We start from the raw sequence: 13,534 nt of genomic DNA, 5'->3' as shown, positions 1-13,534 counted from the left end.
TGCAGCCAAGAAGAGAGCCTGACGAGCCCAGTTGTAAGTAAGCTATTAAGACTCGACTGTACACCGTGTTCGTGTTTTCCTCCAAAAACAATAAGTTCTGTTGGAGCAGCCTTTCAACGCCTCTCTCTGTCTCTTGCTGGCAAAGTTGACCCAGACAACAAAGTAAAGCTAGTTTTCGGCTACGAGCCGACACAGAACCCACCGTATTAGCCAGAGGTCCCTTTACTACAGTTCGGAGCCGCGGACCTTCAGTAACAGTAATAAATCACAGCAATAGTACATTCATGTAGTTGTAAACAGCATGATAATATATTAAGTAATCCAAAGTATTCAGAATACGTTACTCTCATTGAGTAACGTAACGGAATACGTTACAGAATACATTTTGGGGCATGTATTCTGTATTCTGTAATGGAATACATTTTAAAAGTAACCTTCCCAACACTGGGATTGGGTCAGGTGACCCTGAACCCTTCCTTAGTTACGCTGGGGAGTTTTCTTCCTGTTAAAATGGACTTTTTCCTTCCCATTTTTGCCAAGTGCTTGCTCATAGGAGTAGTGTTATTGATACGGTGACATTACAATGTAAAGCACCTTGAGGTGACTGATTTTCTGAAGTGGTGCTATATAAATAAAACTGAACTGAATCGAATTTTAGCTGCTAAATGTTTCATTGTGTTTTCCACCTGGTTGTACAGTTTAATGCCTGGTAAGCAGCACATAGTGAGAATGATCTCACACAACAAACTTAACTTACCATGTTAATATTTACATTTTCAGCCACTACCAAAACCTTCCACTTTGGGATTGCTGTGACAGACAGATGTGCGAGACAATCTGAAAGAGAAGTTTGCATTTTGTGGCCAATCTGTGCATCTCTCTCAAACTCTTGTTTTCAAGGCCATAGCTCATCCAGACTGTTGCTGCTGTGGGATTCCCAACAAAATGAGCCTTCGTGATGCAGACACCATTGAGAATAATGCACACTGACAGAATGTGAATGCACCAGATTATAAAGGAAATTACTCATTACGGACATTTGCTGTGAATCGGTTTAGAGCTTATGCACCACATTGGTGTTGTATTGCAGCAGTTTATTACATCTGTGTCTGTTTGATGTAGACCTGCAAAGATGGAATTAAACTTTTAGGTCAAATTTGGAACATTGAATTTGGATTTAAAGATGCCCTGTTGTCTCATACTCAGAGGGAAACAGCAGAAGTTAATTCTCATGAAGCAGCTGGAGATAAACCCAGAGAATTTCCAGCTTTGCCTCCGAGGAAGGCAGAGCAGCACAGTACTGTACGGGGCTTTTGTTTTCAATTTTTGTCAAACCGCAGCTCTGACTCAGTGTAAGGATAGGCCTTTGAACTCAGCAGTTTCTGCTTTGCAGATGAGACCCTGTAAAGCTGAGTGGGAAGAAAGGCCAAGAAGAAATGAGGATGATATTGGTATCACTGTAGTCATGTTAAAACCTCACATGTGAAGGTTCATCGTAGTCAAAGGAGCTTGCAAAGAAAAGCGTCTGGACGTCTTTAAGTTACTTGAAGACGTTTCACCTCTCATCCAAGACAAGACTCAGCAGTCCATCTGCATCTAAAGGTCAAAGGTCACTCTTTCGAGGATGCCAATGTTCACATTTTGGACAGAGAGGACAGATGGTTTGAAAGAGGAGTGAAAGAAGCATCTATGTCCACTGTGAGCGACCATCTTTGAACAGAGGCGGTGGTTTACGACACCAACTCTCTGCCATCTATAATCCAGTTTTGAGTTCCCTCCCCAGACGCCTTAACGCCCACTCACATCCTGGGCCATCTGACCTCAGGAAATCACATGATAAGGTGGGGCCAGGTTTCACAATGAACTCACCCGAAACTCTGGCTGATTGGGACCCACACCCAGTTCCACACCTTGGCTCAGGCGATTAGAGGATCATCAGGGGGTCCTTTTGTCCCTCTGTGGGGGGAAACTCCCACTAGGTTTATATCTGGGACTCTCCACCATTTGACCTTAGAACTGAAGAAGCTTCTCGGATGAGAGGTGAAACGTCTTCAAGTAACTTAAAGAAGTCCAGACGCTTTTCTTTGCAAGCTCCTTTGACTCAACAATCCATACATTGACCACAATAATGTCTTAGGTTGTCTTAGACTGCTGGTCATGGCCTTTGATCGCGTAACCTTGAAGAGATGCAGCAATTCATCTATAATGCGCCAACTTTACTGGCAATTTCCACAAGATGCACAAACACAATCTGTCATGTAAATCCACACCTGTTTCTTGAGCTGAAATTGAAAAGTGGCTTGTCTGCCAAAAAATGGTTTGAAATGGTCGACAGGTGTGATCTTTGGCTGCGGTGTCTTCCTCCCACAGGAAGCTGAAAATTAAAATGTAGAGAATAAAATGCTGACATTTTTTGAACACGTGGAGCTTTTTCCTTTTTCTCGGGTTTTACTGAAGTATTTTATCACAGAGTTGGTTCCAATAAACTGGTGTTATTATCAGTTATCAGAATCAGAAACTTTATTGTCATTGTCACAGCTACAACGAAATTAAGAATGTTCCCCGATCATTGCATCATCCCTAGCAATATCAAAATATAAATAAAACAATAAAATTCAATAAATAAAATAGATAGAATACTTAAAATACTAATACGACGAAACAGTAAAACATTCACATACATTCCCACATGCTTCAGACCATGCATAGATTAACACAAGAGTGGCGCGATGGACATTTTTTTTGTAGCGTTCAGATGTGTTATTGCAGTTGGATAACAGCTGTGTTTGAGTCTATTAGTCCTTGCGCTGATTGCCCTGTACCGTCTGCCTGAGGGCAACAGTTCAAACAGGGAGTGGCCAGGATGTGAGGTGTCTTTTATGAAGTATGATCCATCAATGCATGCTAGTCTGACTTACTGAACTAAACATCTCTCTGGCATAGGCATACTAGGATGAGAGGGGGGTTGTTTTAGTAGAATATAGCCCAACTTTTCCCATAAAATATGTATTTAAAAAGTTGCCCAGACTTGACAAACTACTCCCAGTAAAACGCTGCTGATGTTCCCAATATCGTCTGTGGTAGGGCTTAATGTGATTCTGAAATCACTATATTGGATTGGATTAAGCACTTCAGTGGTGCCTGGTCAGTGAAGGCCACTGTTCATTTAAGCTACTTAAACATTCTAGACAGTAAATCAAATATTTATTATAGCGTTATTAAGAGAAATGTACTGTGCACTTGGTAAGCATGGCAGCTTTTATTAAATATTTATTCTATTATTCACATTCTTTATATTGCCCCACAATCACCTTTAACTCTGAACTCTGGACTGCGCATCAGAAAGAAAGTAGACTGATCTTACGGGAGAGAAGTGCAAGTGTAACAAAAGAGAGAAATTTCAATGTTTAACCTTGAAAAACTAAGATTGTCAATAATAAACATAATGGTTCCATATATTGGTATAAATGCAGAATATGTGGTAATATTATGGGAAATATTAGAGTTTCGTCAAAGCAACTAGCATGTCGCCTTTATGCAGAGCGTAGTGTTAGCGGGCGGCGCATGGAACGGGGTTATGGCATCAATAGATTCATCTGCCTCTTTCTGAAATGAAGACAAAGATCGCCAGTAACCAGTAACTAGTTTACTTAATGACAGGATTTAGCACCTTTCACTACTTTGTTTTTGTTTTACAATCGCACAACTTTCCCATTTTAGTTTATCAAACAGGTAGCCGAAAAATGTTCAGTAGCTGCTGAGTATCGAAGGGTGCAAACAGTGGTGTTCGGTTGATAAACAAACAGGAGCATTTAGCAGCTGAAACACCATACATAGTTCTCTGAGGTTGGTGGAGACCAACATGGAGCTTCAAACTGAGTAAATATAGGACTTATAGGAACATTCACAGGATCAGTACTGGACTGCATCAAGTTCTGTACTGCAAATGTGACTGTGGACAAAAGCATTCGGGTTTTCCCAAACCAAAAACCCTGGATGACCAGCGAGATCCGCTCACTCCTCAAAGCCCGCGATGCCGCCTTCAGGTCAGGTGACAGAGCTCTGTACAGGGCTGCTCGAGCTGACCTGGGGGATTAAAAAAGCCAAGTCAGACCACAAAAGAAACATCGAGGCAGCACTGCGAAAACAGAAAACCTGAGAGGAAATAAACAGCTTCTTCGCCCGCTTTGAAACACCACAACAGCAGCACTCATCTGCCTCAGCCCTGCTCCCATCCTCACCCTCACCTGGTTCCTGCACCGCTCCATTCACTGTAACGGAGCACGATGTCAGACGTGTGCTCCTAGCAGTGAACCCCAGGAAGGCGGCCGGCCCAGACGGAGTACCTGGCAAGGTATTAAGAGCATGCGCACACCAGCTCACCCTCATCTTCATCAGACTCTTCAACCTCTCACTGGATCAGGCAGCCATCCCATCCTGTCTAAAATCAGCCACAATCATCCCAGTGCCGAAGAAGTCTCCCATCTCCAGCCTGAATAATTACCGCCCTGTGGCCCTCACACCAGTAATCATGAAATGCTTCGAGAGACTAGTCCTTCAGCACATCAAGGATTACCTCCCCCCAGAATTCGACCCCCGCCAGTTTGGATACCGTGCAAACAGATCCACAGAAGACGCCATCGCCACAGCCCTCCACGCTGTGCTGAGTCACCTAGAGCAGCGGCAGAGCTACATCCGAATGCTCTTCGTGTACTACAGCTCAGCTTTTAATACAATCAACCCGGACATCGTCATCACCAAACTGGTCACTCTTGGCCTCCCTCCTCTCACACGTGCCTGGATAAAGGACTTTCTCACAAACCGGTGTGAAGTTTTTTCACACAAATTCTTCTTTACGACAATCAAAAAGGATTAAAGACGCGATGAGGAAGTGAGTTCTGCTGATTTGAGTGTTATTTGGTTTGCTACTACCCTTTCACATAATAAATTAATGCACCTTTAAGCCATATCCAGTGCATGCACTTCTGTATAGTATTTTTAGAATTAAAAAAATATACTGAAAATAAGTTAGACTACTAATGTTGACGTGATTTCTTATAGCGGCAAAAATACAAATAGTGTTTGGTGTCGAGGCTCTGGGCTCATCACTTGCTGGAAATACCCATGAAACTGAGAAATGATTCATAAACATCCCTGTGGCTCACAGGAGGATGCTGGGACTGGGCAGCAGCGGCACTGACAAGACAGAGGGGAAGATGGGAAATATTTCAGATGAGGATGTTGGCATGTATTGATACATTGCGGCTCGTTTTACCTGCGTGAACTGGCTCCGTCAGTGATCAGCACTAACTGGCTGATATTTCTGGGGAGCCATGAATTTGCATGATGACTAAATATAAATATAGTGACTAAATATATCACTTCATGAGCTCCTAGTCCAGGGGTCTGCAACCTTTAACACCCAAAGAGCCACTTGGACCCGGTTTCCACGTAAAAGAAAACACTGAGCCGCAAATACTTTTTGAAATCTAAAATGAAGAAAACACTGTATATATTGTTTTTTACCTTTATGCTTTGTGTGAACAACTAAAGTAAGTAAGTAAAGTTTATTTATTAAGCGCTTTTCACAGACAGGCAGTCACAAAGTGCTGTACACAAAGATTAAAATAAACAATACAATCAATAGACATTATACACAATGTAAAAGATCAAATGTAAATAATGTGAAGAATATAAAATACATAGATCAACAAAAGGCTTGTTTGAACAGAAAAGTTTTTAACTGCTTTTTAAAAGAATCCACAGAGCAACTAAGGTGTGTTGCTTATGAAATCCATGAAGTGCTACAGAGAAAATTACATTTTATTTATGTAATTAACACATTTTGAACTCTTAAAGAAATATAACGAAAGGAAAGCTGAACTAAAATGATCCATGTAGCAAACAAAAACTGTTATATCGCCTTTGGGCTTTTGGAGCCTTGACCTGACTTTTAAAAAGTAATTGGGAAAAAAAAGCACTATGCTGCTAAAAAAAATAGATATTTGCAAAATTCTGCCTAAATATGTATTTTACCTGGTTAATGCGTGTGGCGGGGCGTGGTCTGCAGCGCCGCTGCATGGGAGTCGGACGCACCTGAGCGGCACCCGCAATCACGCCTCGCCACCTTAAAGTCTGTGCGCTCTCTGCTGTTGTGTTGGTGTGTGTCGGGCTGTGAGCTGAAAAGCTACAGCCGGCTGTATGCGTCAGCAGCCATGTGTGAAAAGTGGTCAATAAAGAGAAGCTGTAAAGCATGTTCATGGAAACATCGTCAGGTCTGTCGTGATATGTTTACAATAAGACTTCTGGTCCCGAACCTCTGCGCACAGCGTCTGCAGATCGGGGCTTTCATCTTCATGCAGGACTGTAAGCTGTCATCTGTGAGGCGTGAGCGGTGTTTGTTTTTAACATAGTTCACGGTGGAGAACAGCTGCTGACATAATGTGGATCCGAAGATCCATAATTGGCCGACCTGGGGTTGAAAGTCTCGATAAATGCACGGTGTTTCGGCGGCTACACCGGCTTCCGGGAGTGTGACGCTTATTTTGAGCGATGAAAAATAATAAAATATAATCTTATTTTTATATTTCAATATCACAATAATCTTCCAATTTAGAACAACAAGTTAAAAAAAGAACTAAACACAAATAAAATACACTTCAGCTAAATACTTCTCATTTATTTTCCCAAACCACCCGCAGGTTGCCGACCGCTGTCCTAGACCATCCAAACTCCTGACACATTAGCAGCAGACACTCATGACATCACGCGATCACTGGTTGTTGTCATTTGTTTTCAGGTGGTGCAGATGGGTTCACTTGTGTCTCAGTGGGTGGGTGGTAAGGTCTGTGTTTGGCCAGACAAAGTAATGATGGGCGAGCTGTGTGAGCCTGGGCTAATCTGTCCAGACAAACCCCGCGGGATCTCCTTAGGTGGACGGATGTCTCTTATTTTCAGTCCATCTGCTACATGACCAGCTGGTTTGATAGGCAAGGCAGCACTGCCATCTCAGCAGCTGCTCTGACTATTTCAACAAAAGGTACTGACAGAAGTGTGGTTTTGAGCTATAATAGTCGTAATACTCTTAAATCTTAAGTTCCATCTGACCCTGCATCTGAAAATCATATTTGGCTTTTGGCAGGAACTCTTGGAACATATTTTTGATAACAGTGAGACATTATGCTGCCTTCCACTTGCCCCAATGAATGTCTGTATACAAACTCAGGTTTGGATAATGTTTTTTGCATATCTATACGCTATATATCGTACATAATCCAGAAATATTACATGAAAAAATATTCTTAAAATTCTTAAATGAGGCAGGGAACATCTATCCATCAGTCCATCGTCCATCTTCTTCCTTACATCCAGGGCAAGGTTGCGAGGGCACCAGCCTAAGCAGAGAGGTTATGACCTCCCACTCCTCAGCAACCTCCTTCAGCTTATCCAAGGAAACACATAGAGATTCCCAGGCCTGCTGAAAGATATAATCTGGCCCACTGTTATGAGCCCTTTAGTCCCCGTACAACTGCTGTGAAGTGTTGGTCTGAATTACTGTCGCCAATCCTTTTAACAGTTTGTGTGGACAGAATTTCTAGGCATAGCCATGCAGTGGGAAGGCCTCCACCTTTGTGGCCTCAGGATTTCATCTCTACATTTTGCGGATGATGTAATTCAGTTGGTGGCCTCCAGCTCTCACTGGACCGGTTCACTGCCGTTTGTGGCTGGAATGAGAAATATCACCACCGCATCTGAGGCCATGATACTCAGCCAGGAAAGGGTGGAGTACCCAACTGAAGTGAAGGAGAAGTTTAGGAGTCTCGGGGTCTTGTTTATGAGGGAGGAGAAGGGAGCGAGACACTGACAGGATTGGGGCCACGGCTGCAGTGGTTCAGATGCTGTACTGGTCCATCGTGGTGAAGAAAGCTGAGTGTAAGTGTATGCAAACCTATGGGGAAATAACCTTTGGACTTCAATGATTTACAGACTTAAAAGCTATAAACAGCATGTTCTTTCATTAATTATTGGCAAGATACAAGCCTAAGAGCATTTTGTGTCCCAGAGAGTCTCAGTCACCCAAAATGCTCAGCTTGAAACTTCACAACAGGACTTGACTAATCAAAGGTTGATGTTACTGATGTCCTTCTTTGAATACCTTCCACGTGTGCTTAAATACAGTGGGTGCAAATGTGGGCCAGGCTAGCCACAGGGCTTGTAATACACTGACAGAAACCCAGAATTGTCACATTTAAGAAAATCGCACCATTATTTAGATGTTTTTGTAACATTTTCGCTTAATGAAAAAAAAAAGATTATTTTTGTTGTTTCCTTATTTACAAAGCATCACAACAGCTGGTGGTTCCACATGTTTTAATTGGCTGATTTTTACACAGCATTCTCTTTGTGTCTCCGCCTAGAATCAAACATGAATCACTTGTAAGGTGAATGTGTAATTTATTGTGCTCTGCAGCCACTGTTTTTGCTTCATAACTTATTTAAGCCATGAATTAATTATTCAGTTATTTCAGTAAATCGACTATTTTGTTTGTCAGTAGTAGAGTAAGAGCACGGCCATGGAAATACTGTCATGTAGCCCACACAGCAGTTTAAGTAGGTGCCCAACGAAGTCAGAGATTTTTGAAAAAAACAAACAAACAAAACAATAAACAGATTTAACAGATTTTAGAAGACATTTGTGCATCTGACAGTAAAATCTCACAGATTTAACAATGACAATGTTTTGGGGGAAAAAGCCATTTTTTACTTTCAAGCATCCTACAAGTGAATGCTGTTTTCTAATGTCAATACTTATAAATTATGCACAGTAAGTTTTTTTTATCAAGCTTGAAAAGATGTTGGACTGGGATGAAGCTGAATGCAGGCGAGTGAATTCAAATAGAATTTCAGAGTGAAGCTCGGGAACTATTTCTTTTTTTTCCCTATACGAATGTACAAGCGTGCAGAATGGGATTAGCACAGTTTCAGACCAATTATGGTTTGAGGTGAATATGGTGGATGTTACATGCATGCAGGAAATGGCTAAATCTTATCAAACTGCTATATTTGACTCTGTGGAGCCAATTCTCTGATGTAGCTGGTTTTAATTACGAGAAATAAGCTTCATGTTTCAGCACAAATCCAGACAGTGAAATGTAATTAGCTGTGTGTGTGTGTGTGTGTGTGTGCGTGTGTGTGTGAAGCACTCATTTTTAATGCCTACATGCTTTTGTGCATAGAAAAGTATGAACGTTATTAAAATTCTGTTGTTTTTACTGCTGATTTTTGTAAATGTATTTTTGCTGTTGTTGACAAATTATATTCCTGTCTTCAAAGTTATAAAACAAAGCTTCATTTCACAGCGGCCTGAGTGTGAAGAATATGCAAATGTTGTGTGCTGTAAATAAGCCAAAGAAGGTTTATTGAGTTGAAAAACAAAAGCTCTTTGTCAGTGGCTTTTCTTCAAAGGGCACTGAGTGAAGTTTGATGTGTGTGTGTGTGTGTGTGTGTGTGTGTGTGTGTGTGTGTGTGTGTGTGTGTGTGTGTGTGTGCTTGAGCATTCATGCTAATATGTGGATAAAAGCAGCAGGGTGAGACGGTTTTGGGGACTGACGTGGAGGCGATGGTGAGGCTGACGAGCTCTTGGCTCTCTATCGTGCCAGGCAGCAACAGCAGTTTGTCTCATGGTGTGTACATCCCCAACTAAGCTTCACACAGAGCAGCCAGGCTTGCTGTTACATGCTCACCGGAGGGAGGTGGTGGTAGAGGGGGGCATTGAAGTCTCTGTTGGGAGCTTGCGGTGTGGCAGAGATGGCCAATGATCAGTGGCTGCCAAATCGGGATCCTCTTGATGTAGACAATCTTTGCTTGCAATCAGCTAAATGGCAACAAATTGAGCTTTTTTTTCTCCCTCTTTTGAGCATCAATAGTAATTTGTTGCTGTGAAGTTTAGAAATATGAAATGCATTCATTCAATTGTGGGCATTTAATTGGTTCCTGGTTTCAAATGCATTCTATGCTCGTTTCCTTCAGTTGATGGCATTGAAATTATGACATTTTTTTCCTCTGACTAAATGGATGGCAATCGAGACGGTTTTAAAGAGGAGCCATTACTGGGATTTTATTTTGGTATTCGCTCACTGAATGACTAAAATGGCCAGTTAAGGAATGCAACTGATTTAATTTACAGAGCCATCATGCCATGCTCAATGGGAATCAGCTCTGCGTGAGAGAACATCTCTGATCCTCACGCCCAAACACAGAGAACTACAAGCTCGTGGCCTTCACTTTTATCTGTTTATTTGATTTTATTAACTCCAGTCAGAGGCGCTTTCATTAGAAGACCTCTGGTTTAAAAGTGGCAAATCATAGATGTGGCACAAATCCAAAAATGGACTCTCCAAAAGAGGGAGAAGCCAAGCAGAGAAGAAGATTCTTCAGAATTTGGTTTAACTCTGTCTTGCCAAAACAACCATAGCCTCCCCAGAAAAAGTAGGATGACAGCATGTGGTGCTCAAAAACTCGGACATATTAGCTAGTATTAATGGAGACTTCTTAGATATGCACGTTACCCATAGCATATCCTCTAAACCATCACAGATGCTGGCTTCTAAAAAAAGATGCCTCACGCCACTTTAATGAGCTCACAGACGGTGGGAGTTTTTCTGGATTTGGTTCAGAAATATTTTTATCTTGGAAAGGTTTTAACATGTGTAGATCCACTGATCACTGACGAGAGGTGTTACAACAAACATCAGAGGCATCAACCAGTCATCCAGAGTTTACAAAGTTTTATTTTCTCTATGGTTTTGTGTCACGTGTACAGAGATTTCTTTCAAATCTAGGTAGTTCCAAAAATGTACTTTTAAAGCATCTTTCTCTACGTGTCTCTGCAGTTTATCACACAGTGGTCAGTCCTTTTACCTGTTTGTTTCTGAAAGGCACAGACTGATAAAACCTTTTGGAAATATTTGCATCAAAAGGACACAAAAGAGTAAAATTGCTTTCAAATCTTTTCCTTAAAATACTTTATGGATTTTCTTGTACTACCTTCTCAAATAGTGTTTTTGTTAGTTTTTACTATAATAGCAGTCAGGGAAAAATATGCTATTGGCAAAGAAAATCTCATCATCTTCTGGCACACTGCCCGGAGTCCTGTATATATTCACAACCCCACCAAAGGACTCTCATTCAGCTTTTAAAATTGTGCCGTATAGCTGAGTAGGTTATCCAAGACCTGACCAAAGAGGAAAAAAATCCAGTAATAAAATGCTCTACTGTATTTTGTACCTCTTTAGTCAGCTGGAGAAATCTTTAAGGCACCGTCGAGGGCTGCTGCAGTCTACTAAATGTTTCTGTCAGACAGCTTAACGTTTTCACCGTTCTCTTTGGGCTTCTGTCTGATCCATACAGCGTAGCTGTGCACACATGTGGAGTACTGCTGAACACTGCTGAACTGTTTTTATTCCATCAGTCATGTGTGTGCTGACATATGCATACCTGCATGTCTGCTGTCTGCAGATCCAGGTGTGTCCTCTGAAGACCTGCTGCAGACCTGCTGCACTGCTGGCCAGAGATGGGCATCTGAAAATGGTCACTGCAAGAACATGCCTCTGCTCACTAATGACAATGTCTCTGTTTGCAGGTAAGTAACATGAGAGTATGAATTTTTAGTTATACAAATGTTCTTTGTGGTAGCTGCTGTACACTAACTGTACACATGAACTACTTACTCATCGTGCTGCACATTATGCAAAGTATGAGTTACAGTCAGGATAACTGAACTCTCACTGCTGCCATTTCCTACACTGCCCCACAGAAAATAAATTTTAGTGCAAAAATTGACCTTTATTACCTTTATAATTTAGACGTTTTGATTATACTGCAGTTGAATGTTGATAACATTGTAACCACTGCACGCTGTCTTATATAAACTATATTAGAATACCATCATAGCTGATTTAACTGATTTATCATAGACAAATAACGAAATGGTAAAAATAGTGAGCTGCTGTGACCGCTGTCATCAGTTTGAAGTGTTGAGATGAGCTTTTTCACATTCTCTATCTACCCGATTATTAAGTGATGACGTGACGAATCCTACTTCCGGGCCTAAAGTAGTCTGCGTTTAATATGGCTTTTGTGTTGTTAACATGTTTAATGTTTTGTATTTTCTTCTATTTAATCTCAAAAAGCTCCTAAAACAGTCAGTGATCACTGTTGACCTCCCTCGGCTTTTATTACCGCTAATCATTTATTTAAGCTCAGTTTTTAAAACCTTAGGATGTAGCTACAGCCCAGCCCATGCAGCAGTATATTAATGACTAACCTCGTATTGTGGATGGATTATCTCAGTTGTTCTCCTGGCTGAAGTTTGGTCCTTTTACAGCATCCTGCCATGCGATTACATTTGTTCCTGACCACCGAGAACACTCACGTTAACGTTTATCGAGTAGAAAAAAAGTTAGCTTGTTTATATTATGCTAACATAGCTGTGTCGTTAGCAGTCACGTAGCACAACATTATATACCAGCTAGCCAAACTTCAGTAACCCTACAAACGTCACTGCTGTTTAGTTTTCTGTCTTCATTTATGTTGGAAGTGATAACAGAGCTGTACATTTGAATTTGTTTCCAAAACCCCGCAGTCAGGACATGCTATATTGTATTTAGATAGAAGCTAGCGAGCTAACTTCCTGCTAACTTCTAACTCCGTTAAATGTCATAAATTCCGTTTTCATGGATGCCTGGATGTTAAACTCAATTGTTACACCTGGTAGAGCAGAACGCTGATCATTTTATTAAAGATGAAAGACTTTAGACAGTTTTTCAACTCTCAGTAATGCCACAGTGATCGTTTGATATATGGACCTGCAGCGGAGTTTAGGCCCAGACACGGCTAGTGACGTCAGACTGAACGATCAGATAAACACATCTGACAAGAAAGAGACATATCTACCTAACAGGATTAACCTGTTAACATCAGAGCCACAGGATTGTCCATCAGTAAATTCATCATGGATGATGTTTCTTTCACAGCAAAGAACTGAAATAAAAATTTATAAGGAGTTGCTGCTTGGGTTATATGGAGCACACTGTTTTTCTTCTGTGTAACATCAGACGGTCATAAAAGATGGCTGAAAAGTAAAGCTGCTTTTTGCAACTCCTTTTTTACAAACAGCCATCTGGTTGTATAGAAGTCTATGAGGACAGCACCTGTGACCTCAGAAACACTTTTACTAACTTGTTTATGTCTCCATTATTTATATAGTTGACATTAATATGCATAATTTACTTTTAACATATGGAGTAATATGAAGCACAAGAAAGTGCTAAAATACTCGCTGTGTGTGTGTGTGTGTGTGTGTTCCAGTGTTGCACAGAAGCAGTGCTGTCTCAGCTCTGTGAAGGAAAGACAGTGTGAACTAGGCGTGACCTCAGCCAGAGGTGGAGACAGCTGTGACGTGGATGAGCGGGACTCGTGTCTAGATGACTCCTATCAGGTACGCACAGTGGAAGATTCACAGGAAGGCAGTTGA

The 13,534-nt window shown here is 41.3% G+C and overlaps 1 protein-coding gene across 3 annotated transcripts in view; it reads left to right on the top strand.

Annotated features, from left to right (window-relative positions):
* fbln2 (fibulin 2) overlaps positions 1–13,534 on the top strand; it is an 80,003-nt gene that overhangs the window by 25,206 nt on the left and 41,263 nt on the right. For all 3 annotated transcript variants that reach the window (XM_087840475.1, XM_087840476.1, XM_087840474.1), the window contains exons 3-4: positions 11,518–11,641; positions 13,369–13,498. In XM_087840475.1, coding sequence (XP_087696601.1) covers positions 11,518–11,641; positions 13,369–13,498 — 254 coding nt within the window. The remainder of the gene's footprint in view (positions 1–11,517; positions 11,642–13,368; positions 13,499–13,534) is intronic.

The sequence above is a fragment of the Neolamprologus brichardi genome, chromosome 5 (assembly GCF_056152115.1).
Source record: "Neolamprologus brichardi isolate AB-2024 chromosome 5, ASM5615211v1, whole genome shotgun sequence".
NCBI lineage: Eukaryota > Metazoa > Chordata > Actinopteri > Cichliformes > Cichlidae > Neolamprologus > Neolamprologus brichardi.
This window is presented reverse-complemented; position numbering and strand designations above follow the sequence as displayed.